General features: G+C 52.8%; 2 protein-coding genes across 5 annotated transcripts; one reads left to right on the top strand and one right to left on the bottom strand.

Moving 5' to 3' along the window:
* Nucleotides 1–1,025: 1,025 nt before the first annotated feature.
* Nucleotides 1,026–12,294, top strand: PTGS1 (prostaglandin-endoperoxide synthase 1). Its single transcript, XM_065035456.1, has 11 exons — nucleotides 1,026–1,223; nucleotides 6,113–6,229; nucleotides 6,392–6,532; nucleotides 7,311–7,454; nucleotides 7,842–8,023; nucleotides 8,129–8,212; nucleotides 8,600–8,846; nucleotides 9,369–9,655; nucleotides 10,456–10,603; nucleotides 10,852–11,227; nucleotides 11,305–12,294. Exons 1-10 carry the CDS (start codon nucleotides 1,100–1,102, stop codon nucleotides 11,205–11,207), a joined length of 1,830 nt encoding a protein of 609 aa, XP_064891528.1. The 5' UTR covers nucleotides 1,026–1,099; the 3' UTR covers nucleotides 11,208–11,227; nucleotides 11,305–12,294.
* Nucleotides 12,295–15,587: 3,293 nt separating this feature from the next.
* On the bottom strand, nucleotides 15,588–21,400 carry PDCL (phosducin like). 4 transcript variants are annotated; one of them, XM_065035482.1, is made up of 5 exons: nucleotides 21,326–21,400; nucleotides 20,250–20,293; nucleotides 19,642–19,816; nucleotides 19,013–19,194; nucleotides 15,588–18,486 (listed from the first exon to the last, which is right to left on the bottom strand). In XM_065035482.1, the coding sequence occupies exons 3-5, from the start codon at nucleotides 19,808–19,810 to the stop codon at nucleotides 17,935–17,937; spliced, it is 903 nt and encodes a 300-aa protein (XP_064891554.1). In that variant the 5' UTR covers nucleotides 19,811–19,816; nucleotides 20,250–20,293; nucleotides 21,326–21,400; the 3' UTR covers nucleotides 15,588–17,934. The 4 variants fall into 4 exon arrangements, with proteins under 4 accessions (XP_064891554.1, XP_021135897.1, XP_005513053.1 ...); XM_021280222.2 differs by lacking the exon at nucleotides 21,326–21,400 and adding an exon at nucleotides 21,009–21,112; XM_005512996.4 differs by lacking the exon at nucleotides 21,326–21,400 and adding an exon at nucleotides 20,769–21,066.
* Nucleotides 21,401–26,061: the final 4,661 nt, after the last annotated feature.

The raw sequence follows: 26,061 nt of genomic DNA, 5'->3' as shown, positions 1-26,061 counted from the left end.
CACATCAAGGGCCTGCTGAGCTCATCTTCATGTTCCAGCTGATGCATTTTCCCACTAAAGCTGGACCTGAGGCCCTTGTTCCTTTCTGGACACCTGCAAAAGTCGCTGGCCCTGTGTGGACACTCCCTCCCTGCTGCTGAAACCCAGGAAAGCCACGCAGCATGAGCCCCTGTCCCCACTGCACAGCCGCTTTCTGTGCAAAGCACAGGAACCGCGCACCCCCCAGCTCTGCCGGGGCTTCCTGCTGCTCTGCAAAACTCCAGATAATCTTGAAACCCTCGCAGGCCTGTGCCAGGGTCTCTGCTGCTACCGCAGAGCGGCACAGGATAGGGAGAGGAGCCACAGCTCCTGGGCTCTGGGTGCTACCAGGCTCAGAGCCATCTTGTGAGGCTGTCCCAGCCAGAGCTGCAGCCCACCGCGCTCTCGCCCACCCCAGTCACATGCAGAGCTCTCCCAACCCAATGCACTCCCCTGTGGGGTGGCCGATGCATGCATGGGCTGGCCTGATCCTGTCCCTGCTGGCAGCAAGCTGGCACCGGGGGACAAGGCAGCCAGGCAGGAAACACTCAGCGATGGTTTCACTGATAAACTCAGCTTTTCTGGTTGTTGGCGGCTGCGGACAGCCTGGCTACTGGTGCCAGCTGGGCAGCGCTGCTGGGGCAGCCTCCTGCAACACGTTGGAGGGAACTGGGCTGGGCCCACAGCCCATGGCCCTGCTGCTGCCTGAACTGTCACACGGTGTCCCAAGGCATGGGGACCCAGGCAGGGGGCTTGTGGCTCAGGGGGTGGGCATGGGAGTGCAGAGGGATGTGGGCACCAGGGAGTGGGCAGAGGGATGCTGGAGATGTGGGGACTAGGGAGACCTGGGGGCCAGAGAGTGGGGATGTTGAGGGACACGGGGCACAGGGCACGACTGGGGGTGTACGGGTGGTCACGGGGACCCCAAGGAAGGGTGCGCGGGCCGGGGCAGCCCCTCCCGGCGGGCCGGGCTGTCGGAGGCGGCCCCGTCCCGTCGGGGGCGGGAGGAGGCGCGGCGAGGGCGGGGGCGGCGGGGCCGGGCCGGGAGCGGCGACGGGACACGGCCGAACTGCCTCTCACCATGGGTGGTGGGTGTCGGGCCCGTGTCCCCCTGGCTGCGGGGCTGCGCCGGGCCGGGCTGCGGCTGCTCCTCGCCCACGCCGTGCTGCTCTGCGCCGCCGGGACCGCCGCCACCGACGGCTCCGGTACGCGGGGCGGGGGCCGGCACTGGGAGGGAGGGAGGGAGACCGGAGAACGGGTACCGGGGAGCGACGCGACATCTCACACCCGGGGAATCTGGCATCGAGGGGCCTCGGTGAGCGGGGAGGGACCCCGCTCCGGGGGATCCGGTATCGAGGGGAGCGGCCACAACCTGCACTGGGGTATCCGGTACCGCGGGGGACCCGGGGAGCGAGGGGGTCCCGGCACCAGGGGGACGGTGAGAACGAAGGGAGACCCGGCGCCGGGGGATTCGGTACTGGGGGATGCAGGGGAACCTGGTCCAGGACGGCGCCGGGGGAGGTCGGGGTGTCCGACCCAAGCCCCTGCCCAGCCCTGCGGGCCGGGCCCGCGCTCCGCCGGGTCCCCGGGGTCGGGATCGCGCCCATCGCCCCGGGCTGGTCCTCGCCCGGGATCGCGCCCATCGCCCCGGGCTGGTCCTCGCCCCGCCGCTGCGAGACCCGGCCCTGGGGCCCCAGAGCAGAGGACAGTGCAGACGGGGCAGGACAGGCAGGGCAGGCAGGGGCAGCCGGGCAGCCAGCAGGAGCTGTGGCACCGGTGGCCGGGAGCCCCGAGGTCACCGCCTGGGGCAGAGTCTCCGCAGCAGCTGGAGCTGCAGGGTTTGGCTGGTCATGCCAGACTGGAGAGTAACATCACCCATGAAAAACAAACTTCCCCTTTGCCTCCTGCTGCGGCCACGCTGAGACCACACGCAAGGGCTGGAGGAGCTGTCGCTGGCCCAAGTGTGGCTGCACGACAGGGCTGGGTTCCCGCCAAGCCCACCGCCACCCCGCAGAGGCCCGGGGCAGGACAGGTTCGCAGCCACCGCGCTGAGGAGCAGCACCTGGCTGCTCCCCATAGCATCCCAGCTGGGACAGGGATTCTTAGAAGAAAGGGGAATAGTATCCATGAATGTCGGGGCCCTTCCTTGCTCTTCCCAAACATATAGCAGGTGAAACTGCAGTTTGGGGGTAAGGATGGAGGCTGGGGGCAGCAGAGACAGCATCAGTGTCCTAAGTCATTGTTTCATTCCTGTGCCCATGTGCTCCAGCAGTTCACCATGCACCAGCACAGCTGCAATGGGCTTGGGCTGCTTGTGCATTGGGGATGTCGAGGAGTAACGCTGCTTATGGCAGGCATCCACAGAGCGTGTTGTGAAATAAAACCATGTGTGGAATCCCATCAGCTCCATCTCCAGCCCATACAGTGCAGTTTTCTCCAGGTCCTGATGGAGCATTGACTCCAGTCCCTCTTCCGAGAAATGACCTTCCTCCCTGCAGAAAAAATGCCATCCCAGCATTAAGGTCATAGCACTTTTCAGGTTTTACAGTTCCTCACTAAAGTGACACGCTCAGCAAAACCAACAGCATGTGGGCCATATCCCTCAGCAGGACTCCGGCTGCCTGCAGTGCGAATGGTGCTGATGGTGACTCTGTCTCCAGCAGCCTGCCCAGGTTTACCCACTGTGGTGGGAACTGATGTGTCCAAACCCAAGAGCTCCCAAACTGTGCACAGGGTGGGTGCACGGGGCTGAGCAGGCAGCGCGGGTGGGGACGAGCAAGGGACAGCTTCTGTCCAGTCCCTCCTCCAGCTTGGCCTTCTCCCAACATGGGTCTCACCTCCCTGAGGAGCTCTTCCTGGGGGCTGAGGACAGGGAGCAGCATCTGTGTGTCCTGCTGGGCACAGGGCAGGGCCTGGGGACCCACTGGGGACCCACATGCCCAAAGCAGCTGGGACAGACACATGCTGGGATGGCGCAGCTGTTACCAGCTCCTGGAGCTGACTGGGGCATGCCAGGATCAAAGCAAATTTTACTACCTGAAGGGAAAAAAAAAAGATACCTGGGATCTACATGAAAGGACAGCTCTCTTCCAAGCCTTGATTAGGGAAGCAGATATCTGATTGAGGAATTAGGGGAGCTGCACCATGCCCTGCGGCGCTGTCAGCAGTACAGCCGGGCTCCTGCTCCATCCCTGTGCCACACCAGAAGGACCACAGCACTAATCAGGCCCTTGAATCTGCTCTCGAAGACCAAATAACAGGATGTTGGGCTGAAGCTGGTGTTTGTGAGCTCACTTGGTGTTTGCTGCTTACAGCCCTTCTACTTTGCTTGCTGGCTGCACCTTGGCTCTGAGCCACGATGTCTGCTCTCTGTAGACTTTTCCTCTGGCTGTGAGTGGAGCCAAGCTGGTCCCATGGTGTTTCCCTGTTTTCCCCGGCAGATATTGCCCTTGGCTGCTGGATTGCCTTCAGGGGTGTAGTTTTCTACAAGTGTTCTTGAAAAATAAACCTGACCGTCCTTTCCACAGCCATTCCACAGCCCACGCTGTTTCACCCACTGGCAAACAGGACATGAGGCAGCACCCAGACATCACCATCTGCCTGAGCTCCATGGGCAGGTCAGCCCATAGCCCGGCTGTGGGGCCCAGCCTGGCCATGGGGCACAGTTTGGCCATGGGTGCAGGGGGAGAATGGCCCAGCCCCATGTGGTGTGCAGCTGCAGCCCTGGCACACGACTCTTGCTCACGGTGCCGCCAGAAGTAGTTGCAGATGACAATCTGGCTGTGCTGCATGTTCTGTGAACCACTCGTGGGCCCGAGAAAACCTCCTTGAATCAGAAAAACAAGTGCATGAAGCTTTCATAATCTTCAAAGCTTGCAGCCATGGAGCCATGTCCCATCAAGCGAGGCCAGTCCCAGCCTGGCCATGATTCATGCCAGGTTGCTTTGGCTGCGGCTCGCAGAGCGGATGTTGTCCCTGAAATCTGGCATTTTTCAGTGGTGATGGAGCGTGTTCACCAGTCCTGCCATCACGGAGGGGCCGTGCTCCAGCACAGAGGCTCACAGCAGCTTTCCCTGCACCTCAAGCCATCCTGGCAGGGCCGGCGCAGGATTCCTGGCCGGGGAGCGGCTCAGAGCCACCGCAGGAGGGAGGCTCCGAAAGGATGCAAGGGAGCTGCTATTGCAGGCCAGGACACGTTCTGTCCCCCTCCCACCCGTTTGGCTGGAACATGCTGCTCCTGCCCCACCTCCGGGACCCCGCGGCACTGACACCACTGTGAGCCCTGCGCCGGGACAGCCCCGGCAAAGTGAACTCACCATGACCCTCCGCATCAGCTGGAGAGACGGGGCAGGACACGACCTGCCGTGCCAGAGCCAGTGGCACGGAGCATCCTTCTGACCCCAGGGCTGCAGCACCTGCGGCAGCCCCACAACCCCCTGTTGCACTGGGCATGGCACAGGGCTGTCAAAGCTTTAGGTTTGCAGCAGAGTCAAACACAGAGCTACCGGTCCAGGAACAGCCTGAAGGATGCTACAGCTGCACTGCAACACAGGCCCCCTTGCAAAAGTTCCCATCTTGCAAAAATCTGAATGGGTGGTCTGACCTTAATTTGTCTGAGATAAATAAGAACCTGCCTGCTGCCTTCCGTCTGGATGCATTTCATGTGAGATGAAAGGGAGTCTGATGGAAGGGCTGGGAGCTGAACATGTCTTTGCAAGCCAGCCCCAATGACGCGAGGGATTTAGGGTCACAGCGGGCAGCCAGCTGGGGGACTGAGCCACTTTGCAAAATTAGCTCTATGTTTCAAATACGTTAATTTTTAGCTGTAATTTCCTATGGAAAAAATGTGGTTTCTATTCTACATGCCTGTCCCTCCACCCCAGCATTGGAACCTCTTCCTAAATTCCAGCAGAATTTGAACGGGGTCTGGCAGGGGCCTGGTGAGCTCATCGACCACACGGACGGGCCAATGGACTCAGGAAACCTTCCTTCATCAGCTGTGACACTGGGGACAGCTCTTGGTCCCTTCTGCTGCTCAAGGCGTGTTGTCTATCCCTGTCCCCATGGCCAAGCACTGTGTGCTGGTGGCACCATTGTCCCCAAGCAGTGTGCGTCCCAGCAGAGCTGGTAACCGCTTGTCCTGCTGAAACCCTCAGCTGGTTGAGCTCCAGCTCAACTTTTATTCTCCTGCCACAAAGGCCCCATCCTGGGTCCATGGGGGCTGACCCAGGCTGGTGGCAGCTGCTCCTGTCTCGTCTGTCCCTCAGGATCCCGCTGCTGGGAAGGGGCCCTTATCTCTCGCCTGCAGGCTGGGGCACAAGGCAGCGGAGGAAGGGGCCAGGAGGAAGGGGCCAGGAGGAAGGGGCCAGGCGGGAGCAGAGGGAGCGAGCCCAGCCATCGGGCCTTTTCATCTGCTCAGGGCGGCCAGGGCGGAGGAGCTGCTTGCCAAAGCAAACTTCAGCCCTGACAATTGCCATTATTATTAACAGCGGTGCTGTGTTTGCATGACTTTATCCCGCGCTGGGGCTCTGGGGGCACAGCGGCCCCTGTACATGAGGCTACAGCCCTGGCTGTGTAGGAGGCCACTGTGAGATGGCCCTGCGGTGACATGGGGCACTGGGCAGGACATGGCCCTGGCAGCACCAGCCCATGCTGGGGCTGGGGCTGCAGCACCCGTTGGTGCTTGGCTGTGGGGTACAGATGATTCCTTTGGCAATCCTGGGTGTTTCAGACAGGCTGACTTCCACAAGGAAGCAGGTACAGTGCCGAAGTGATGGTCCTGCCCGAAACACCTCACCAGGGAGGTTAAAGAAAAGCTGAGCAGGTCTGGGATTGCGATGGCCAGGGCAGCGCTTGGCTCCTGCAGAGCCTTTCTGCCATCTCCCCGCAGCACGTCGGTGACACCAGACTTGGTGACAGGCTCATAGAAGCAGCTGGCAACAAAGCATCACATCTTAGGGGGACACACCACAGTGCTTCCAACTGAGCTGCATCTGTCTCAGCTGTGTTTGGGGCAGCATCATCCCATGGGGAGCAGGGAGCCCCTGGGCACAGTGACACTGTGATGGATGGTGACATCTCTCTCTCCCCACAGTGGATCCTTGTTGCTATTACCCCTGCCAGCACCAAGGGGTGTGCGTGAGGGTCGGCCTGGCAGGATATGAGTGTGACTGCACGCGGACGGGATACTTTGGGGCCAACTGCACCTCCCGTAAGTCCCTCTGTCCCACCGGACCCCTGGCAGCTGTGGGTCCTGGGGCAGCACTGTGCCCACAGCACGTGCTCTCACCGGCAGTGACAGTGAGGGTGGGCTGGCGCTGTTAATGAGCTTCATTAGTGGGGCAAGCGGTTTGCCTGGTCTGCCTCCTCCTAGCCGAGTTCTGGACGCGCCTCCGTGACCTGCTGAAGCCCAGTCCTGCCTTCTTCCACTTCATCCTGACCCACTTCACGGGGCTTTGGGACATTATCAACAGCACCTTCATCAGGGACACGCTCATGAGGCTCGTGCTCACAGGTGAGGGGCTGAAGCGGGTCTCGGGGTGCAGCAGGACTTGGGGATTCCCGGGCACCAACAGAGGTGCAGGTGGGGGTGGCACTGCTGCAGTGATGCTGAGAAGCTACCACGGGCACTGGGCTTGAGGCACCACAGTGGGACACCCAGAATGGTTGTCATCCTGTCACCCCATCGTCCTGCTGGGCCAGGCAGCAGCGGAGCACAGGGGGTCGTCACGCTGGGCTGCCTGTGTGTCCCCAGCCGTGTGTCCCTGGCCGTGTGTCCCTGGCCGTGTGTCCCCGGCCGCACACCGGACTAGCAGCCAGCTGGGAGACAGGAGTGACGCTCGGCACGCTGTGCTCTCTGGGCCCAAAGTGCTCTTTAAACAGTGGCACGGAACACAGCCTGGGAAAATGTGGAGCTGGCCCTTGTAACTCATGTTCCCACATTCTGCACTTTGCATAAATATTTAGGTTCCAGCCCTTGGAGCTGCAGCGACACATTCACAAGGCTTTGGCTGTTGATTTTGCTGTTTCTGTGTGGTTGTCATCTCGTTCATCATCCAAGAATCCACTTAGTACACCAGTGCGAACTCTCTTCTTCTGCAGGGAGCTGCAGCCTTTAAAAGGCTCAGAGCACAGCCCAGGATGCCTGTGCGCCACTGCCGCTGGGACCTTTCTGGTTTTCGGGGTGTCGGGGAGGGCGTCTGGCAGCACTGAGTGGGTAGATAGGGGCTGGGGGCAGAGCTCATGGGGTGCTGCCCCAGGGCCCGTGGTGCTGACCTTCTCTCTCCTTTCAGTTCGTGCCAATCTCATCCCCAGCCCCCCCACTTTCAACTCTGACTATGGCTACATCAGCTGGGAGGCCTACGCCAACGTCAGCTATTACACCCGCATCCTCCCGCCCGTGCCGGACGGCTGCCCCACGCCCATGGGGACTAAAGGTTCGTGGCTGGCACAGGGGGTCTCACGCGGTGCCAGTCGTGGGGCTGAGTCGCCGCAGCAGCACCCTGGGTCCGTACCTCGTGCAGCACCCATGTTTCCTATCTGCTCATGCTGAAGCTTTCGTGGCTGTGGATAATCCACAAGCTGCTGCCGGCAGTGCCGTGCGGTGCCACCATCCCGCAGGCAGGACAAGCCTGATGGCATCTGCAGCACTGCTGGGGTGGCTCTGGTTGAGCTGCTGGGGATGTTGTAGCCTGTGCAGGAGCGCTGTGCGGTGTCTGTGCAGACGAGTCTGTGCCTGGTGCTGCAGCAGACCCGGCAGCGCTCGCCGACAGCCCGTGGTACCGGTACCCGCTACCGCTGCCCTCAGTCCCCGTCCTTCGCAGGGAAGCAGCAGCTCCCCGACCCCCAGCTCCTGGCGGAGAGGTTCCTGCTGCGGCAGAAGTTTGAAGCTGATCCCCGAGGCACCAATCTGATGTTCGCCTTCTTCGCCCAGCATTTCACCCACCAGTTCTTCAAGACGTCTGGGAAGATGGGACGTGGCTTCACCAAGGCGCTGGGGCATGGGGTGAGGGCACTGGAGAGGGTGGTGTGGAGCACGTGGGGAGCAAGGAGGGGGACTGGGGTGCACAGGGCCTTTCAGAGCAGCTTTGACTCCGTGCTCTCCTGGCAGGTGGACCTTGGGCACTTGTATGGGGACAACCTGCAGCGGCAGCACCAGCTGCGACTCTTCAGAGATGGGAAGCTGAAATTCCAGGTACCACGCGGCACAACCAGTCTCAGCCCTGTGATCCAGGGCTGTTTGAAGGCCACATCCCTCTGGCAGCTGCCAGGCCAGCGACTCCTGGGAGCATCAGGAGACCCCAGCGCTGTAGGAGACCCCAGGGCTGGTGCCCCATGGGGAGTGCACCAGGGTCCCCGCAGCAGCTGCTGGCTGAAGGGAAGAGCTTCAGGGTGAGGCTGCTCTGGTTGGCAGCAGGTACCCGCAGCCAGGGCTGTGTGAGGGAGGTGTTTCCATCCTGCTCAATACCTGCAGGATAGCGGCCGCGGTGCCCGTAGGGCGGCAGGTCCCAGCTGGGTACGCCATCACAGGGTGGTTTTCTCCCCTCCTCCCTTTCTGCCATCCTGTCCTTGTCTCTCTAAGGTGGTGGATGGAGAGATGTACCCCCCAATGGTCACCGATGCTCCAGTTCACATGGTCTACCCGCCCGGCATCCCCAAGGAGCGGCAGCTGGCTATGGGGCAGGAGGTGTTCGGGCTGCTGCCCGGGCTCTCCATGTACCAAACGCTCTGGCTGCGCGAGCACAACCGTGTCTGCGACATCCTGAAACGGGAGCATCCCACCTGGGGCGACGAGCAGCTCTTCCAGACAGCGCGTCTCGTCCTCATTGGTGAGGAGCCCCGTGTCCCACCGCTCGGGCAGGCCCCAAGGTGTAGCTGGTCTCTGTTTGAGGGTGGAGGCCAGGCTGGGTTTAGAGGCTGGACAACTTTATCTGGCAGTCTTCTGGAGATCGTTGACTTTCGTCCGTATAGAAAATATTTGCTTTGGTTCATCAAAAAAATTAATTTTGAATAATTTTCTGATAATTTTGAATTATTTCTTTTTGATGTTCTATTACAAATTTACCATAATCTCATGAAAAGTCATTTTTGACCAAAATCCAGAAAAAAGCCATGTCAGCACATTATCTCTAAGCAGCGAATCAAGGTCGGCTTCCTCCAGAACCATTTTGGTTTTGGCAGAATGACTTTTGCTGGTGAAAAAAATAATTCACTGAAAAATTCCCAACCGTCTCAACAAGGCCGTGGTCAGGGAGCTGCCCGGCGGCGGCTGCTGGGATGCGCTGCCGCGGCAGGTGGGTAACAGCACTCGCGTACAGAGCTGACGGCTGCTCCTCTCGCCTCCTGCCCAGGGGAGACCATTAAGATTGTCATTGAAGATTATGTCCAGCACCTCAGCGGGTACTTCCTCAGCCTCAAGTTTGACCCTGAGCTGCTGTTTGGGACACAGTTCCAGTACCGGAATCGCATCGCGGTGGAGTTCAACCAGCTCTATCACTGGCATGGGCTGATGCCCGACTCCTTCATCATCCAGGGGCAAGAGTACAGCTATGAGCAGTTCCTCTACAACACCTCCATGCTCATGGACTACGGTGTGGAGGCGCTGGTGGAGTCCTTTTCCAAGCAGGTTGCAGGAAGGGTAAGGTCCTGCTCTCCCCTCCTTGCCAGTGCCAGGGCTGTGGGACCCTTGGGGGGATGCTGGTGGTACCTGGGGAGGGATGCTGGTGGTACCCTGAAGGCAGTGCCATTACTGCAGTAACAAACATCCCCCTTCAGCAGTGGGTCACACATCACATATAGTCTTCTAACCAGGGCAGCATCTGACAGGCACACCACAAGTCCTCCTCACAAGCACCGTAGCAAGGCTGGGCTTTGGCAGCCCCGTTTACCTGGTCTCGGCTCTGTAGTAAACACCATGGTGACGCCAGGAGCCTGCGGTGAGCTGGGATCTCCTGCACAGACGGGCTGTGGAGCAGCCTGGGCACGGAGCAGCTCGCCTGGTGCTGTTCTTTGCTGCCATCACATGGATGTTTTCTTCCAAGTGGTTACACCCACAGCTGTGACCCTCTTGGCTCCTGCAAAGCAGCGAAGCTGAGGTGCAGACCCACTGCTCTTCGGGTGCTTGGGTGCACAGGTTCCCCCTGTGATCCCAAACCCCCATAATCTCTCTCCTCCGCCCACGAGTGGCTCCATCTGTGGCTCCATCTGTGGCTTCTCCCTGACCCACCCGGGGAACAGGATCAGCTTTCACCCAAGCTGCTCTACAGCTTTTTGTCGCAATGACCAGTAATTCCCACCCCCTCGCTGCTGTGATGTTGTGCTGGTCTCCATGACACTGTGCCCAGGACCTGGATGCTTTGATGCGGTGGCTCCTCTGGAGTGGATGCTGGTGCCACATTGTGCCTTACGTTTGCTCCTCCTTGTGTTCTCACTCTTCAGATTGGTGGGGGACAAACCATCAATGCCAATGTCTTGCAAGTGGCCGTTGGGGTCATCAAGGAGTCCCGGCAGCTGAGGCTCCAGCCGTTCAACGAGTATCGGAAGAGGTTTGGCATGAAGCCCTACAAGTCCTTCCAGGAGCTGACAGGTAGGGCTGCGGTGCTGCTGTGGGAGCTCTCGGGGCTTTGCTGGGGCAGCGCAGACGGTCTGTACCCTCAGCTGGGGTATGAGACCAGGAGCTGCCACCCAGCACTGGTCCCAGCAGAGCAGCTGCTCCTGCCCAGATCGTCACCCTCACACCGGGGGGACAGGGCTGGTGCTGTTACCCACAGCAAGGACAGTCCTTACTGGGGGGCGATTCCCTTGCTAAAGCCCTCTGATGTTCACTTGGTACAGGAGAGGAAGAAAAGGCAGCAGAACTGGAAGAGCTGTATGGAGACATCGACGCTCTGGAGTTCTACCTGGGCTTGCTGCTTGAGAAACCTCAACCAAATGGTATTTTTGGAGAAAGCATGGTTGAGATCGGATCTCCGTTTTCCCTGAAGGGGCTTCTCGGAAACCCCATCTGCTCCCCAGAGTACTGGAAGCCCAGTACGTTTGGTGGAGCAACTGGCTTTGAGATAGTCAATTCAGCATCACTTGAGAAACTTGTGTGCCTCAACGTGAAGAAGTGCCCATACGTGGCGTTCCAGGTGCCAGATGCTGCAGAAAATGGCAGCCCTCGGGTTGGTGGATCATCTGCTGAGCTCTAGCACCAGGACAACCTGCCCAGGTAGAGACTGTCCTCACCCCAGTGCTGGCTGAGCTGAGCTGCCGGCCGGGCACTGAGCGTCCCCTTCCTTCCTGCAGGCAGCAGGGGGACACAGGGACATGCCCACCCCTGCGCTGAGCGGGACCGGGACAGAAGATGGTCCCACCCTGGGTGTCCTTCACACCAGCCCTTGAGGAGAGGCTGGTACCAGCTCTGCAAAAAGCTCAAGTGCCTCAGGAGTGCAGCTGCCACCGCTGTCCTCAGCAGACACAATTCTCTTGCTTGCCAATACCTCACACTAAGCCAGCTTTGGGGTTTCCCAGGTGACACCCATCTCCCTGAGACACTCTGGACTCCCCTGTCCTTTGTCACCCCCTGGGCCACACAGCTTTCCAGCATCAGGACACCAGCAGCTTCTCTGCCACAGGGACAGAGGAGCAGAGCCCGGGGAGCCCTCGTGGTCCTCCCTCCTGTGCTGTGGCCGGTTAAGCTGCTGAGTTGCCCAGGGGAGGCAGAGGGGGCAGGTGACAGCACTCAGAGGGACGGGAGGACATGCCGTGTGTGGTTGTGCTGGCCCAGCAGCGGCTGAGCTTGCAGCTCAAACCTGCCCTGATGCACTTCTCCTGCAGCAGCTCTGGACCGTCCACCTACCTTGCCCAGCACACGGGCACGGCCGAGACATGGCCGAGGAGAAGGAACCAAAGCAACATCTCTGCAGGAGGAGACTGGGGAGAAGTGTCAGATCAAACCTCCAGCACCTCCAACCCGCTGGCTGGGACCCCGGTGCACACCGCGGGCTGCCTGCGCAGGGCTGCTCCGAGCAAGGCGCTTCCTCTGTGCAAACACAGCGGTGAAGTCTCTTCCACCCGATGATCATTACACTTCCCTGCAATAATAGATCAGCAAATGGCGTCCCCAAGGCACACAGAGCATGACTCCATCCTGCTCCAGCAACGCACGCAGCCGCCAGCCCTCACTGACATAATGACATGGTAGCTGGCAAGCTACTGTCACTGCCTTTGGATCCCCTTCAGTTCCCAGTTCTAAGAGAATGGACATGTAGAATAATAAATGTTTTTAAAAACTTCTCTCATTTCCTCAAGCCAGTTTCCAAGCTTTGTCTCACCAGCACCAGAGACATTGCTCCCCCTTTCTTGAGGGGTTCTCCATCCTGACCCCCTGGGAGACAAGGAGAACTGGGGCAGAGGGTCCTGGTACAGGGCACTGCCCCAAAACCTGGGGTCAGGCAGCACATGAGGGACAGGGCAGGCAGGGGCGAGGGGGCCAGCAGATGTGGTACCTCCAAGGTAGATACATCCAGGTGGAGACAGCCTCCTCCATAGTCTCTGTTGCCATTCCCGGGGGAGAATATGAGGACGGATGGGGGTGTTGGCCATTTGGGGAGGGAGCAACAGTCCTGTGATGTCCCACCTTCTGCCCTGGAAGTTTCAGTCATTTGAACAACGTATCTTCCAGCTGTGCCACCAGCTCCCACGTGGCGCAGCCCAGCACAGCAAAGCATCTCCCTCCTGTACCTCACCCTTCTGCTAGCTGGAAAAGCTTTGCAATGGCTTCTTTGGAGGGGTAACATGTACCAACCCCAGGACCAGCATCTGACACATACTGAAACCTGCTCCTCCGTGATCCTGGGGACCCACAGCCCCACACGTGGAGCCTCCCCCAGCCCAGCGCTGCCCAGCCCTTGTGTGCTCTTTGTTAGTCTTTTGGTTTGCAGAAATTATTCACATCCCCACCAGCTTGGCCATCGCAATGCGCAGCCAAAGTAGGAGGCAGCAGTTTGCATCTAAACACGGTGTTTAGTCAGGAGCATCCACCAGCCTTGCCAAGGCCAGGGCTCCAGGTGTCCCCGGGACCGTCAGCTCTGGGGACGGTGCAGAGGCGGGTGCTGCCAGACCTACCCGCTGTCCGAGCTCTGGGTAAACACGGCTCACAGGACATCCTCTGATTTTCTAAACAACGTCTCCAAGGGGCCCAGCTGCAGCTTGCCCGCACAGGGACGGACGTGGACAGAACGACAGCAGTGCCTGCGCTCCTGCGGCACGAGCAGCAACAATGAAAACCTTTGTCTCTGGTCGTGCGACCTCTTCAGCAATGATTCACCGAGCAGGAGGTTGTTACCGACCAGAGCAGACCGCACAAGGAGGCTCAACTCTCTGCAATGCTGTTCCGTGCAAAGCGGTCCCCGCGGTTGGAGGGAAGGGCAGAGGTTGCAGCTGCGCTGCAGCTGCTCCGGGTTTCCCTCGCGGGCAGCACGCACCCCTCCGGCCCCACGCTCCGCAAGATCCACGCTGGAAAGTCGTTTAACCACATGCTGGCAAAAGTAAGTCGGGTCCTAATGGTGAAAGGAAAAGCAAACCCCCATCTGAGTACGGCACCGGCCTCCCCCGAGCCCGCCCCACGGGCCCCTTCGTGGCGTGATTGCACAGGAACATTTGTTTAGATTTTCAACAAAGGCACATTTTGAACATTTTAGAAAGAAGAGGTAGGTTGAAGGTGAAAAAAATCCATATGAACTTCTCTTTTGTAAGTCTTGTCCCTCACTGCCTGGCACCCGGGTCAACATTGCGATTAAATGCCCAAGTTAAGCTCATTCCGTGATTTAATTCCTGCCCTTGCCAAGCAGTGGCTGCGCCTCCTTGTGCATTCACGTCCTGTGGCCAAACTCCGCTGTTTGTATTGGAACATCATTAAAAAGGAACCAACCCAGGTGATTTTCCACTCCTGTTTCCCCACGCAGAATCACACCCTCCTGCAAACCCCATTGTTTCCGGCTGCCCTCTCCGCAGCGGGGCTGTCTGCCCAAACCAAAACGTTCCCCAGGGCAACACAACCTCCCTGACAAGTGGTTTTTCCAACTCCTATTTATAGGACTTCTTGCAGATGAAAATCGGACGCAGAGATGACTTAGACCTGGTACATGCACCTTCTTGATCTGCGGGGTGTATCGCACCACCCAGACCAGGCTGCGGCCACGGGGACACACAAAACACCGCGGGGCTGCGTCTGCGTGTCCGTCTGTACTTGGGAGGCAGCCGAGAAAACGGGACGAGGAAAGGACAGACAGCAAAGACAGAGCACACAGCACCTCAGTCTTGTCCGCTGGGTCTTCACCATGCCTTAACTTACTGTCATATCGCAGATATACAACCAGTGTAAATGTCTCAAAACTCTTAACGGAGACAAACACCAACCTCATTGTCCAGGACCAGCCGCTGTCCTTCTGAGCTCTCTTGTCCTGTTAAAATATTTTAAGAAAACTTGTTTTTTATTTATGGCTGAATTGTGCCTGTAATCTGACAGAATTAAAAAGCATCCTTTATTCAAACCCAAACCGTTTAGCAGGAATGCATCGATTGAAGTGAGGTTCTCATGGTGAGAGAACAGAACAGCCTTGGGGGAAGGAGAGGCGCCTGATCAACCCAAAGCCTGACCCCTCCATGCCAAGTGTTACTTTATGTAGGTGTTTGTACAATTTAATGTTCACTTTAGTCCCCATATGTGTATATAAACACACCCCAACTCTTAATCTGCAAGTCAGGACCACATCGATAATTAAGAGAAATAAAGCAGAATTTAACACTACAACCAAAACATTTCCAGACACAACATTACTACGAGTTGTAGTTTTTATTTTTATTGAATGGATGAAGGGCAGACACTTAAAAATTAATAACTAACCTCTTCTAAATCAGGTTTACTTTGTTATATTGCTTAATGCACATTAAGAATGCTGTTTTTTTTAGGGCACATAACTACCAGTGGGTCAATTTGGAAGGATTTAGAACCCACAGAAGCATCAGCAGCAGAGCCCAGCAGTGCCTCATGGCACGGCTTCTCTCTACCCCGCTCCCCCTGGTATAGTACTTATTACATTCTTCCAGATCAATGATTAATTGGATTCAGACCTTCCTTCCCCACCTTTTTGGTACTGGCACCATAAACCGCGTCTCATCCACGCGAGCACGGCCATGGACTGGAGCCACCTCGCCGCAGGAGCCGACGGCGCAGGACGGGCTGTGATCCCATCGCAGCTCTGCTGCCACAGGGGCCAAAAACCTACTTCATAAACATAAAACTCGACAGGTGGTCGGTCAGGCAGCCCCCCCGGCCCGGCCCGGCCGTACCACGGCACCGCGGCCCCGGCTGCACCGCGGGCCTCGCCGAATCGCAGCCCAAATAGCAATCACAGCTCTTGCATTCTTTTATTCCTTAAATGTGCTGATATCCATGCTCAGTGATTTAATTTCACGTAACTTTCTTGGTTTTTTTTTTCTGCAATTCTGAGATGAAAAGAAATAATTTCTTACCACATTTTAAAATCTGGATTTCTGCCAGTTTCCCTTAAAACAGCTACAACTTGTGCCAATTCAGCAATTTTTAATTACAAATTATTTTTCTGCCCGTACTACTTTTAAAACACAGTTCAAATAGATACAATTACAAATTCTTCCTTTTCTATTCTAAGATTCATTCTTACTAAGAACATAGCGCTTACATAGAGACATTTTAATTTCCTCACGGTGTTCCAAAACACCTCACGGAAAACTTGCAATTAAGTTTAATCATTAAACACAGCATTACATTGGGTCACATACTCAGGTAACCATAGTCTACTTTCCTCAAAATTAAAAAATAACAAGCGAAACGAGCAATGCATGAGAAAGCAAACGTTGTGATATCAAATGAAGTACGTGGAGATGATCCAACAATAAGGAAGCACAGAGTGCACACTCGCCTCTCAGGATCTCACTCAAAAATTGCCAATGGTCCCTAATTGTCCCCAGGCTCCCCCGCAGCACCAGCTGGGCAGGAGGAGCGTGAACTGCAATGCACCAGGAGCCCTGAAAATTACTTCCCCGTATTGTGATCTGGTTTATGAAGTAAATAGAGCATGAACAAGATAAATAAACACACCTTAATGAAATGAAATCGGTGACAAAGGGTAATGCCAAAGGTGCTGCAGGAGGGGAGCACAGTACACGGCCGTTGCATTCAGCAGCAGTGATGGTCGTGAAGAGAAACGGGCTTGGCTGGCGCCGGGTGGCTTTGATTCGGAGTCCAGCAGCGGGAGTCACCCCACGGCTTTGGGGAAGATGAGAACTTTGACATCAGTAGCACTGAGCAACTGGAACAGCCGTGGTGCTGCTTCTGAGATGGCTGTTACTTGTTATTTTTTGCAAAGGACAGAGTGAAAACTTGCAGCCTGCACTGGGGTTCCAGCCCCGCTCCAAGGCATTTTTGTGCTAGTGAACTCCACGGATGCACGGTACAAAGACAGGCTCCCGAAGAGCAAAACCGGGACAGCAGCGATGTTTCGATCCCGCTAAACATCTTGTGCAGAAACTGGATCCCGAGCTTCAGAGAAGGGAACCAGCTGCAAAGAAAGGGGCTGTTCCTGCCCCTGCATCAGGGAGCTGCTCCCGCTCCTGCATGGGGGAGCTGCTCCTGCTCCTGCCCCTGCATCGGGGAGCTGCTCCCACTCCTGGATCGGGGAGCTGCTCCTGCCCCTGCATCAGGGAGCTGCTCCCACCCCTGCATGGGGGAGCTGCTGCTGCTCCTGCCCCTGCATGCTGCTGCTGCTCCTGCCTCTGCATCGGGGAGCTGCTCCCGCCCCTGCATGGGGGAGCTGCTCCTGCTCCCGCCCCTGCATCAGGGAGCTGCTCTGTTGGCCCACGGCTGCTGTCCCACACAGCCCTGGTCACCTCCCAGCTCCAGGGGTTATTGACACTCAAAACACACCTGGTGACCCAGCTGAGGCAGATGACAGAAATGAACTTGAGCATGGATTCAGTGACTTTAGAGAGAGATGAAATTCTGAGGCTATTCAAGTCCTAATTCTGCATTTTGCCAGCAAAATTCTCCTTGATGCTGTTCAGCACATGTTGGAGCTCTTTGTATCTTTCTGAAGAAGCAGGGATCATTTTCTGACGGAGTGACTGCTATGAACTCTAAGGGTGGGTATTTTAAAACCCTGTAATATATTAAGAGCTGTAACTGAACAAAGAGTTTCTGATTTAAGCCTCAGGCAAGGTTAAAGAAAGAAGAACCCTTTCCAGCTGAAAAGTAATTTTCAGGATGAAGTCAGGGCTGTTGTTACTCCTGAGAAAGGAACAAAAGTCTGATGCCAAGCATTAGAACAAGAAGGTACTTCCAAGAAGGAGACTGCAAACCGGGAACAGAGGATGGGGCCTTGCAGTGCTAACTGGCAGCAGTTCAGCTCCAGGTTAGTAAGTGTCTTGAATGCTTAAAAACTTCTTTATTCGCAGTCTCAGTTCTGACCTGAGTGAGGAGGAGGTGGCCACATCTCGAGCCAACCGGTGCTCACGTACACTGCTTCAGGAAAGCTGTAACAACTGACCATACAGAGCTGATCTGAGAACGTAATGTTTAAAAAAATACAGTGATTTGGAGAACAGAGATGACAATGCACAATTACCTAAACTTACTGAACTGTGTTAGAATTCCATGTTTAGTAAAATACATTTTAATTGCATAAAAGCAAGACTGTTTCAGTGCATACATTATTGAATTAATTTAAGAAAATATTAGGAATTCCTTATGTTATTTTTAACAAGTTTTTAACGTGCAAAAGTCAAAGTGAGTGAAGGGGAAGAACATGTATCCACACTAAGGAAGAAGAGAGCAATCCCTAGCACAAGAACATCCCACAGCACAACTACACCTACTGGCCCCTCGGTACAACCGGTTCAGTCGATTTCCAGATCACTGTCCTCGCTGTAACACGCAGACGGGTTACGTATAGAAGTCAGGAGCACCAGGTCTTTTTCTGGAAGCAAACCACATTCCTGCAGAAAAGCCTCCAGGTCGACAGCAAAAAAATCTTCTCCGAGCTGGTCGGTGATTCGCACAAAATTGCCGATGAGCTCACCTGCCTTATAGACCAGCAGAGCCGGCAGAGCGTTGTTAGTAAAGCGGGCGCTGGCTCCAATGAGCGAACTCTTCACGCGGCAAAATTTCACCGTTGGATACTCGGTGGCCAGGCAGATCATGCAGCCGTTCAGGGACTCGGTGCCGGGGATATCCTCTTCATAAATATGGATCATGATCAGTGTGCTCTTGTGCTCTTTATCAACTGTGTCCAAAAACGCTTCTCCACTGGTGATCTCAAAAACCTGTTTAAACTGCTGCCCGCTGTACAACTGCTGTCTCATCTCCTCCATCCGCTGCTTCCTGTATCGCTGTAAAAATTCCTCATCGTCTTCATCATTGTGAATCATGTTATATTCTTGTAACGTCATCTAAAAACACATACGAAGATATATTAAAAAGACCCGCAGCACCATATGGGTAACTTCTATAATTTAAATCCAGAGGATTAATGTGGGTCACTCATCTTTAATGATGGCAAAGTACAACTCATGAAGGCTCTGGCACCCTCTGTATTACATTCTATTTTGATCTAATTAGAAACCACGTCCAGCGGGAACAGCGATTTCAGTTTTGGGAACTCTGGTTTCCGGGGCTGCACTAATAACACCAGTGGCCGCTCCACGCTCCCACGTTAACTCAGGTTAACGGTGGCTCTGTGCTTTCACCAAGCCACGAGCACTGATTTGGGCACCCAAAGTATCACTAAAATGCAAAATAATTAACCTTGACAACACCTGGCAAACACATTTCCAGAACAGCTCCCACACCGCTGCTGTGCTCCTGCTCACTGGGAGAAACAACAGAGATCTACCGCTAGAACAAGGGTTCCCGTGTGCTGGAACTGAGAACGTTCAAACATTCGAGTGGCATTTTGATTCCTTTGTGCCGTGCTACCTTTCCATTGATTTTTTCCTGAAGCTCTTTCTGCTTCTGCTTATCAGTCTCTTCATCTAAGTGAGAGCGACACGTCATAGATAATTTTTTAATGAGTCGCTCCATTTCTCTGCGCTGCTCCTGCCGCTGCTCAGTCTCCAGTTGTTTAAATCTCCGCCAGTCATTAATGACGCCTTTGGGACCTGAAATTAAGTATGTTGACAGTTGGTATAAAAGGGTAACAAAATTACACCTATAATTCAAAACTCAAGTAATAAGCCAGTAGGAAAATAGCGGCCCTCATGAATTTTTTGGTTACTGTGCAAAATCTTGAAATGAAACAAAAGTAGTAACTTGCCACTGACATGTCCTTGAGCTTGTATCTGGTTTTTTTAGTCTAAGAAGACTGAAGTTTATCTAACTAGGCTACTCTCAAAATTGTCCTAAAGATTATTCTGAAGATTAATATCGGTGCTCCTGAAATAGAACCACCAGCCCTCAACCACTTCTTAGACTACAGCAGGAAACGATCCACCTCTGACCCAAGGATGCATAAAACCAGGACTTCCAACTAGAAAAACGCATTGTAGAAAAACACATGAATTTTCCAACAAAGTCTTTACAAAACAATGTGTTTGATACTGGGATACCTGTGTTGACAGCGCTGCCATCGCTGCAAAGCTCCACCTCCCCAACGCCCTCGGGAATGCTGCTCTCCCCTTCTTTATCTTCCTTCTCGCTGTCTTCATCCTCACCCTCACTGCTGCTGTAGTAATACTGGAGCTTCTCACCCAGCAGTTTATCATCCAAAGCAGTCATGATGCCCTAAAAAATAAATCAACCAAGCAGAGAATGTCTCTTAATCAAATACACACCACTTTAAACACGTAACGATGGTCCTTTACCTCCTCAGAGCAGTTTTTAGCCAAATGAGAGCAGTTCATAGCCCACCATCAAACAGCCTGCGCTGCAGACAGTCACAGGAGCTAATTCTGAGTCACAATTTCAAACTCGCTGGAGTTAAAAACCTTTAGGAATAGAACTTTTTGAGGCTCACTAGTGCAAGAACACTTTATGTGTCTTCTCATTCACAAGGCATTAATTTTCTGACTTTATTTGGGAGTCTTATCAGCCTCACTCAGTTCTATAAGGTTGATTTTCCAGTTGTTGCATTTTAAATTTCCAGTATCACTTGTGTTATTTTAACAATGATTTATCTGAGCTGAAAATGTAATTAATCAAATTAATATGTTCTGACCTGTACTACTTTCCAGTCTTTCAGAGACAAGCTTCTATCAACACCTGGAAGAAGACATTTCAGGTTACATTGATTCAAATTGCTGAAGACGATGCCCTCTGCAGAAAGTCAGTGCGCGTAGGGAAGACAGCAAATGCAAGGAAAAGAGTTTCAAGCAAACGTAACTGTGGTTGCTGTTTAACAAAAAAACGTTATTCTCAAACACAGAAAACACTCTTTTGGGTATTGAGACAGAAGATAAAATTCTTAAGCTCAGTGCTACAATTTCATGACCAGGCTAAGAAATAACGTATCAAAAGCAGGATCTTCACGTCTCTCATCTTTCCTCCTGTCCACTGACCACACTGGTCACCTTCACAGCGCCAACAGCGTCGTCTGGATGGACAACGCGAAATTAGATGCTGACGCGCTGATGAAGCGATTGCAGCTATCCTAAAAATCTTCACTCGCCCCCAAGTTAATCGTTTTCTTTATCCAAAATATCTTCTGCTAACCAGAAACCAACCCAGCAGCACCCACCCTCCGAAGGAACGCGCTTCACTCTGCAGGACTCTGCAAGTCGGCCCCCGTTAACGTGTATTGTAATGGTCGCTCGATCATCTCGAGGGTCTCACCCAGACAAAATGATTTAATGTATTTGACAAAGACACCCCGAGCAATGTATGGATGGAAAGGGCTTTCAGCTTCCCTGCAGGTTCTCCAGCGGTTAAAACCAGGATAAACAGATTACGGGGAGAGCGCCAGATGGGCCGGGATTACCGGGACCGCTCCGGGCGCCGCAAACCGCTGTTAGAACCGCGGCTCCTCCGCCGGGAGCAGCGGGCAATGCGCAGGCTGAAAGCGGAGCCGTTCGGCTCCAGCAGCAACGGGCGAGCGCGTTCGCAGCCCCCGCCCCGCTCCCCCCGCGGACCGCCCGCCCGTTCTCCGCAGGCCGTGCCCCCGCCCTCAGCCCCCCGGGGAGCCGCGCCCCGCCCCGGGCTCGGCCGGCAGCGGCTGGACCGAGCGGCGCTCCCGAACCGCCGACCCCGCGTCCCGGCCCCGAACCCTCGACCCCCAGCCCGGCCCCGCCGCCTCACCCTCTCCCGCCGCCTTCCGGGGCCGCCGCGCGGGGAACGGTGGGAAGGGGGAGGAGCCAGCGCCGGCTCCGCCCCCTGCGCGGCCACGCCCCCCGGCCCGGTTAAACGAGGAGGCGATTAAGGTGGACAAATAATTTTTATTCGTGCATGCAAATACATGTCAATACTGCAAACTTCTTCCATCAAGTCTCTCAAACACGGAAAACCAGGATGCTCAACCCCGTGACCGGCCAACGCCACAACCTCCGCACGTCAGCGCGACAGCAAACACACACGGCACCCCCGCCGGGGCCCCCCTACGCTACCACAAGGGAAACATGACCATTGGGAACCCAAAACCGAAATAAACGGAATAGAATTTACTCCCCCATATATCCCCATTTAATTTTACAGATTTTTAAATTATAGTTTTAAATAGAAGCTGAGAATGCGCCATAAAAATGAGCATTAAATCCATCGTAGCGATGGTGCCTGCTTTATACATGATGGGTGTACACCATCTTTTATTTCATTTACATTTCAATCGAACAATAGATTTGCAAAGAAAATGTCTAATACAGACGTAAAAATATTCACACTAGAGCTTCACAATCGGTTGTACAATTGACAAACAGGCCTCTTTTCCCAAACTTTCCAGCTAAGCAAATTTATAAAATATAATCAATGCAACAAGAAAAAAAATTTTCCTTAAAACTTCCAGGGAAAAGAATACGCAATAAACAGTATAAATGCGGACAGCAGATGCTGCAAGCTAACCACAATACTTCTGAGTGGCTGTACAGTGGGTATGTGCAGTACAACTCAAAGCCACGTGTGTTGTATCACAACTACCGTATAATGTACTTGTTTGCCCAGCTAAGAAAACGCATGCACTTCCATGCCTTGAACGGAGATCTACTCTGGATAAACCCATGGGCTATGTGCAAATGACCTTGGCTTGTGGCAGTAATAAATGTAGCCAGGCTGTTTTATTTCAGCTTTTACAGCAAAATCTTGAGTGACTACAAGCTTCCACAAACATCCTCCTCAAATAACGGAGTATAGGATTATGTTCAGGTATCGGTCATTGTGATGATTGAGGTTTGGGTTATTCCATCACTGACAGGTGGGGTTTTCCCTGCCGTGCTCCCTTGCCAGCAGAGACACACGGCGGTGGCTACTGCCAAAGTCAGTTCTGCTGGAAAATCGGGTCATTTCAAAAGCACATTTATCGTGTTCTGCTTGCAAAAGGGGTCCCTTGCTGAGAGGGAACTTCCTAACAAAGGGTTTAAACTACAATGTAAAGAATGGACTTTTACATACTAGAGATAATCCGATCATTTCTCATTTCGTTACATTCCGAAATTCAACGTCTTCCTTTTAAGAACAGTCTAATAATAATGAAAAGTCTGTTCACAAATCTGATCGAGGAGCTGCTGGCACACAGTGTGTATGTACAGCAACAGGTACAACTTGACAACCTGTGCTTTAAGAAAGCAAACAAAAACAACGTTGGGAACTATTCTCAGTTTAGATCAAGTTCTATTAAGCATTCTTTCCTCAGCTGTTCTGACCACTCCGCATCATTTTGTACCTCATCCAGCCTAGTACACTACTATACACACCCAGCATTCAGCTCTTGAGTACGGGATAAATTAAAAATTCAATTGTGTCATCAAAGCACCAAAACCTTCCAAATTAGGCTTCTACAAAGAGCAATTAAGAGTTCATGTAATCAGCTGCATACAACTTTTTTTTCTCCCCTCTAAATCAAACGTCAAACTTTGGTGTCCCTGTACTCGACCAGCAAGAACCAACGCCAGTTTGCTGCGCACAGAGTCTAACCTGTCCTCTGAAGGGTCTAGTATACATTCTACAATGCAAAAATCTGCATAAACACTAAGATTCACTTCTTGTCACCTGTTTACAGGAACAAAATATCAGTAGCAGGGCGATCACTCTGCTCTAAGCACACGTTCAGAACATACGGGTAATCACTTCGCACACACACATTCTCCCAGCACAAGCATTAGTCTCTGTTAAGACCTATGTGGGAAAGGAGGCAAACCAAGGAATGAATCCAGGTAGCGAGGCAACACAATTAACTTAGATACTAATAATTCCTGTATCTCTTGCATGTGAAATCTCTGCTGCACCCCTAGCAGGGGGGAAAAAAAAAAAGGCAAACCAAAACAACCCAAAATGCTTGTCCAAGCAAAGCAAAAGAGCCAATCTCTTTCCCCAATCTGCTATGGGCCTTTTTCCGACAGCACAGGTAAGTTAGGCCAGAACCCAAACGCGAATCGCTGCCAGTAACACACAAAGATTAGTCACTGTCTCTCAGTGTCAGAAAATAAGCCCTTCCATAGCCCAAAGGCACCTGATTTACAACCAGACAAATGAATACATACTTGTTTGGATAGGGTCAAGGGCTGAAACTTCACCAAAGCAGAAAGCCAGAGCTGGGTTCCCACCTGCAGCTTCTTGTCAGGGCACTGGAAGGCACACAGTCAGTGTGACAACTGTAAGACAAAGCTGGCATGCTGTTAAACCCCCCCGAGTTCTTCTGCCTGTCATCCTATATATAAAATAATCAACTGAAAAAACCTCAGCCTCAGCTAAGAACCAACTTTCCATGTGAAGTGTCCGGTCACCCTGGAGAGCTGCCTTATCGCGGGACCTCCTGCCGCAGACAGGAGCACAGACGTACATCTGCTCTCAAACGCCGCGGCGGTCGGCGGGAACACGTCAGGCTTATGTAATTTCACTGGACAAACAGGCAAATGTGTGTAAGCAGCTTATCCCAATCCTCCTCCAGCAGAGCACAACCAAGTTTTTAAAATTGTAATTTTAAAATTAAAAAGTTAAGGTAAATACACAATCAATTTATGTAGTATATATTCACCCTCAGATCATGCTGAAGATGTTCTGTGGAGTTCTGGTGCACAGAGGGCTCTTTCCCTGAGGGCAAATAAGGACTTCTCAAACCTTTATATTTTCTCTATTTTTGTAACAAAATAGCAATTTAAAATTTAAAAATCTTTTAAAAAAATTACATCACCTTCAACATGGAAGATCTCACTGTTTAAATATCCATGAAAGAGACATACTTGTTTGCATATCTGTCTTGGAATTACATTGTACAGCAAATAATAGTATCTCAGAAGCATTTCAAAAGTAATATAAATTCATATTTACAGAATGGTCTTGGTATAAAATATACAACAATTATATTTATGTCTAACATTCTAAGTTAAAGTTAACATCAATAGGAAATAAGTTAAGGTGACAAAGGTGGTCTGGTTCTTGTATCCATTCACTTGGAGCTGCGAGTGAAACGAAGCGTCAGCCTAATCCGAGCTGCGCGGTGGCACCGGCTCTAGGGAGGGACAGCAACAGCCAAAGGAACTACGAACACACTACGGGACTGCTTTTCTACATACATTCCTTTACACTTGAGTATTAAAGAGACGTGTAAGATCTTCCATACTGACACCAGAATATCAAAACTAACCCTTGGATTTCCAGGTATATTTACAACATAATTATTTCATGGAGAGGTTCATTAGGAGAGATATCAAACACCAATATTTACTCCGTCTAATCAGTAACCCTCAGGGAAATGCCAACCCCCACCCCCCAGAAGCGTGCACAAAACAGGTATCAAAATCTTAGCCGACCACATAGCTGTGATTTTGTAAAACAACAACTCAGACGACCAGTAACATGATCCTCTTTAAGCATTTTGCTAGCAGGAAAAGCCCTTACATGCAGTACACCTGGTGAAAGATCAGCTTGGCTTAAAATATTCCAGTATCATTTTCAGAGTAAACAACTTCACAGAAGTTAATAAAAACATCAAAAGAAAAAAAAGAAAAAATAAGTAAAACTTGTCACAAAGCAAAGAGGACAAACACAGACAGGAAATCATCAGGAGGAGAGTCCTGCTTGCTTTTCCAAAAAAGTGGATTTTTAAGCTTCTCAACAACAATATGCCCAGGGCTCTGGTTAGTGTGTATTTATGAAAACCAATTTTCAGTTGCCATGTCTGATTCTCAGTCACATCTTCACAGGGCATAAATTCATACACTTCTCAGTACTGCGAAGGTCAGATAATGCTATATTATTGTATTGTCAAGGTCTCTGAAAATAAGTTGCCACTGAACAAGCAAAAATTAAACCTGAATACAAAATTATGATTAACAACATTTAAACAAAGGTAATACAACCGCCTTAAATTCCCAATATTTAGTTTAAATTAAAAACAAAACAGTACAAAAAACAGCAATACCATCTTGTTAGTCAGTGCAAACACTACATACAGGGTTTTCAAAGGAAAGCCAAGAGCACCCGATGCTTTTTGCCAAGTCATCTGGATTCTATAATCTCCAAGTTGAGAACTATTAATTAATAAAAAAAAAAAGAAACCCCAAACCTGCTGTTACATTAGTGCATAACCTCTCAAAACGGCTGGAAATTGTTTCACATATGAATTGGGGAAATCAATACCTAGTACGTTAGCTGGAGGACTTAGGCACTTGGTTTACTTCTGGTAACTTTACTTGGACAAGTAGCCTGTGTATGTGTATCTACAGCGCTAAAGCAGAAACTGGGGGGGAATGGAAACAAAAAGCCGCAGCAAAGCACTGCACCACAGACCTGCACACAACGCAGCAGTGCAAAGCTAATGGTGTGTTAACCCTGTACAAGTCTCGAGTCCAAATCTCCACCTCTCAGTCTTCCAACAGGAAACTATA

This window comes from Columba livia, chromosome 19 (genome assembly GCF_036013475.1).
Source record: "Columba livia isolate bColLiv1 breed racing homer chromosome 19, bColLiv1.pat.W.v2, whole genome shotgun sequence".
Classification (NCBI taxonomy): Eukaryota; Metazoa; Chordata; class Aves; order Columbiformes; family Columbidae; genus Columba; species Columba livia.
Note: the sequence above shows the minus strand (reverse complement) of the source record. Positions and strands in the feature narration are given on the sequence as shown.

Excerpts from the sequence above, each read along its gene's own strand:
- PTGS1 (XM_065035456.1), top strand. The coding sequence starts at position 1,100 with ATGGGTGGTGGGTGTCGGGCCCGTGTCCCCCTGGCTGCGGGGCTGCGC. Across the intron at positions 6,533-7,310 it reads CATGAGGCTCGTGCTCACAG|TTCGTGCCAATCTCATCCCC; the intron begins GTGAGGGGCTGA and ends CTCTCCTTTCAG. Across the intron at positions 7,455-7,841 it reads CACGCCCATGGGGACTAAAG|GGAAGCAGCAGCTCCCCGAC; the intron begins GTTCGTGGCTGG and ends CGTCCTTCGCAG.
- PDCL (XM_065035482.1), bottom strand. The coding sequence starts at position 19,810 with ATGACTGCTTTGGATGATAAACTGCTGGGTGAGAAGCTCCAGTATTAC. Across the intron at positions 19,195-19,641 it reads TGGCAGCGCTGTCAACACAG|GTCCCAAAGGCGTCATTAAT; the intron begins GTATCCCAGTAT and ends ACTTAATTTCAG. Across the intron at positions 18,487-19,012 it reads AGGAAAAAATCAATGGAAAG|ATGACGTTACAAGAATATAA; the intron begins GTAGCACGGCAC and ends ATGTGTTTTTAG.